The sequence below is a fragment of the Rhagoletis pomonella genome, unplaced genomic scaffold (assembly GCF_013731165.1).
Source record: "Rhagoletis pomonella isolate Grant_MI unplaced genomic scaffold, Rhpom_1.0 Rhpom_scaffold_01577, whole genome shotgun sequence".
Classification (NCBI taxonomy): domain Eukaryota; kingdom Metazoa; phylum Arthropoda; class Insecta; order Diptera; family Tephritidae; genus Rhagoletis; species Rhagoletis pomonella.
The window spans coordinates 17917-20277 of NW_023460131.1; the positions used below are offsets into that span (position 1 = coordinate 17917).

General features: G+C 35.5%; 1 protein-coding gene across 1 annotated transcript; it reads right to left on the reverse strand.

The window, feature by feature from the left end:
• Window positions 1-463: 463 nt before the first annotated feature.
• On the reverse strand, window positions 464-1987 carry LOC118752509. Its single transcript, XM_036487420.1, has one exon. The coding sequence runs from the start codon at window positions 1985-1987 to the stop codon at window positions 464-466; it is 1524 nt and encodes a 507-aa protein (XP_036343313.1).
• Between the last annotated feature and the right edge of the window lie 374 nt (window positions 1988-2361).

The following is a 2361-nucleotide window of genomic DNA, read 5'->3' on the forward strand; positions in this document are numbered from 1 at the left end:
GGTACGTGCTTCGCTACGTATAAAGTGAAATATTAAATCAAACTCATTTATAAAAAAAAAAATATATTTAATTATTTGCTAGCTATTTTAAAACTTAATCTAAAACATTTGGATAAACAATATTTTTTGTTTTTCAATTTTGAGCATGAATAAACAAACGGCTGGGGGTACCGACTCTGGAACAGGCAACATAAAGTTGGCCATGTGAAAAACATGATTCCTCCAAATTCACACCACAAACGTTAAGTGTTTGCCCTTGAGCTTTGTTGATGGACATCGCAAATGATAAACGCACAGGATATTGTAATCGTTTGAATTCAAATGGCATATCAGTTGGAATCATAGGGATACGCGGTATTAAACAAACTTCTCCTTTTGATTTACCAGTTAAGATGTAGCTTCAATCAAATTTGGCAATAAATTTTTCACTGCCAATCTGGTGCCATTACACAGTTTTGGTGGATTAATATTTCGCAATAATATAATCAAAGAACCCACTTTCAGATTCAAGCGGTGGCATACCAGCCGGTTCTAATGAATTTAAAAATTCAGTTGGATAATTCATTGCCTCATCTTGATTCATAGCACTGTCAATTGATTTATATGTCGTGACTACACCTGGGAGTTTTGCTTGAATTTGAAAATTAATGGCATTGATATGAATGTTCTTCGGTGCTAAAATGGCGCGTTCTCTCAACCAATCATGATTTCTGTAATTCTGAAGAATATTTGGAAAAACACATTCAATCAATTCATCTATCGATTTCGTAATTGTACAAAAATTGTTCGGTACAGTGATCAATCCGTTGGTTCTGTCGATTTGTATTTTGCCATCACCAATTTGTAACAATTGTTTTGAAAACTCATGGGCAGCTGGATCATTTTGTAGGTGAATACGCATATTAATGTTCAGTGTAAATTTTTGTACATATCTCCAAAGAACTGATGACTTCAAACAGGCATTAATTTCATCAGCAGGAGTTGACCGAGGAATGACAGGCAATGTTTGTCGAAAATCCCCTGACAGTAATATCAAAGCACCACCAAAAAGCTGTTGGTTACCACGTAAATCTTGCATTGTTCGATTAAATGCTTCTAGTAATTTTTTATTCGCCATTGTACACTCATCCCATAAAATAATTGACGTTAATCGCAGAACTTTTGCCATAGCAGAATTTCTTGAAATATTGCAAGTTGGAGTTTCAATCACCTGTACATTCAATGGCAATTTTAACGCAGAATGTGCTGTCCGACCACCTTCTAATAATGTAGCAGCAATTCCCGAAGATGCAAGTGCCAATGCAATTTTCTGTTCCGATCGAATAGTGGCTAAAATCAGTGATATAACGAACGTTTTGCCTGTACCACCAGGTGCATCCAAGAAATATAACCCACCTGCATTATTGGAAATGGCTTGTATGATTGTGTCATATACATGTTTTTGCTGAATATTCATTTTGGTTATATTCGATTGTACAAATAAACGCAAATCATTAGAATTGAATTCCTGCTCACGTTGCAATTCACGATCAAACAGATCATGCATGTCACGATTTGGTGCGGTCATACCCAATTGTACTAATGTTTTATTTGCAATCCGTAGACACATATCTTCAATTATTATCAAAGCTTCGTTGTACATTTCCAAAGTTATCAACAAATCAGGATTTCTTGCATGATGACGCATACGAATTAAAATATCTTCTGCAATATTATGTTTATATTTATTCCATAATTCAAGTGGATCTGATGGCATACATGTTGATAATATAACGGCAAACAGCATTCGTATTTGTTGAGGATGAGCCGAAATAGATGCATCATGAAGTGTTGAATCCCAATGTGCATCATCCTCCAACAAATGCAAAAGTTGGCATGCTTCACGGTATGTTTCACACAAATGACCGTTGACTGTTCTCAATTCTTGAAATGATTTTGGGCCATTCACGTTAACTAATAACAATCTCAAATAAAAAACACTCAACATTGTTTGGATGTACTGTATATATTCTGCCAATTGCATCTGTTTGGAAAATGTCAGGATGCCCATGAACTGCTGTTCCTTGTTTACGTCTTTGAAATTTTTTCGAAGACACATTCCATATGTAATACTGAGGCACTTCAGAATATAACAAAGTTATCGCAAATGTATCAGTTTCGCATAATTTGAAAAAAGCTGTTAACGTAGTTGCTGGTGGTTACGCTGCTCTTTCCAATAAATTTGCTACATTAAAATAAACACCTTGGCCATTCTCAAGATGTACAGCCAAGTGAACAACCGCAGGATGTCTTTCGTGCATTGGAAACGACATAATCCTCCATACAGCTTCATTGCTACTAATATAGCGACCCATTTGATAC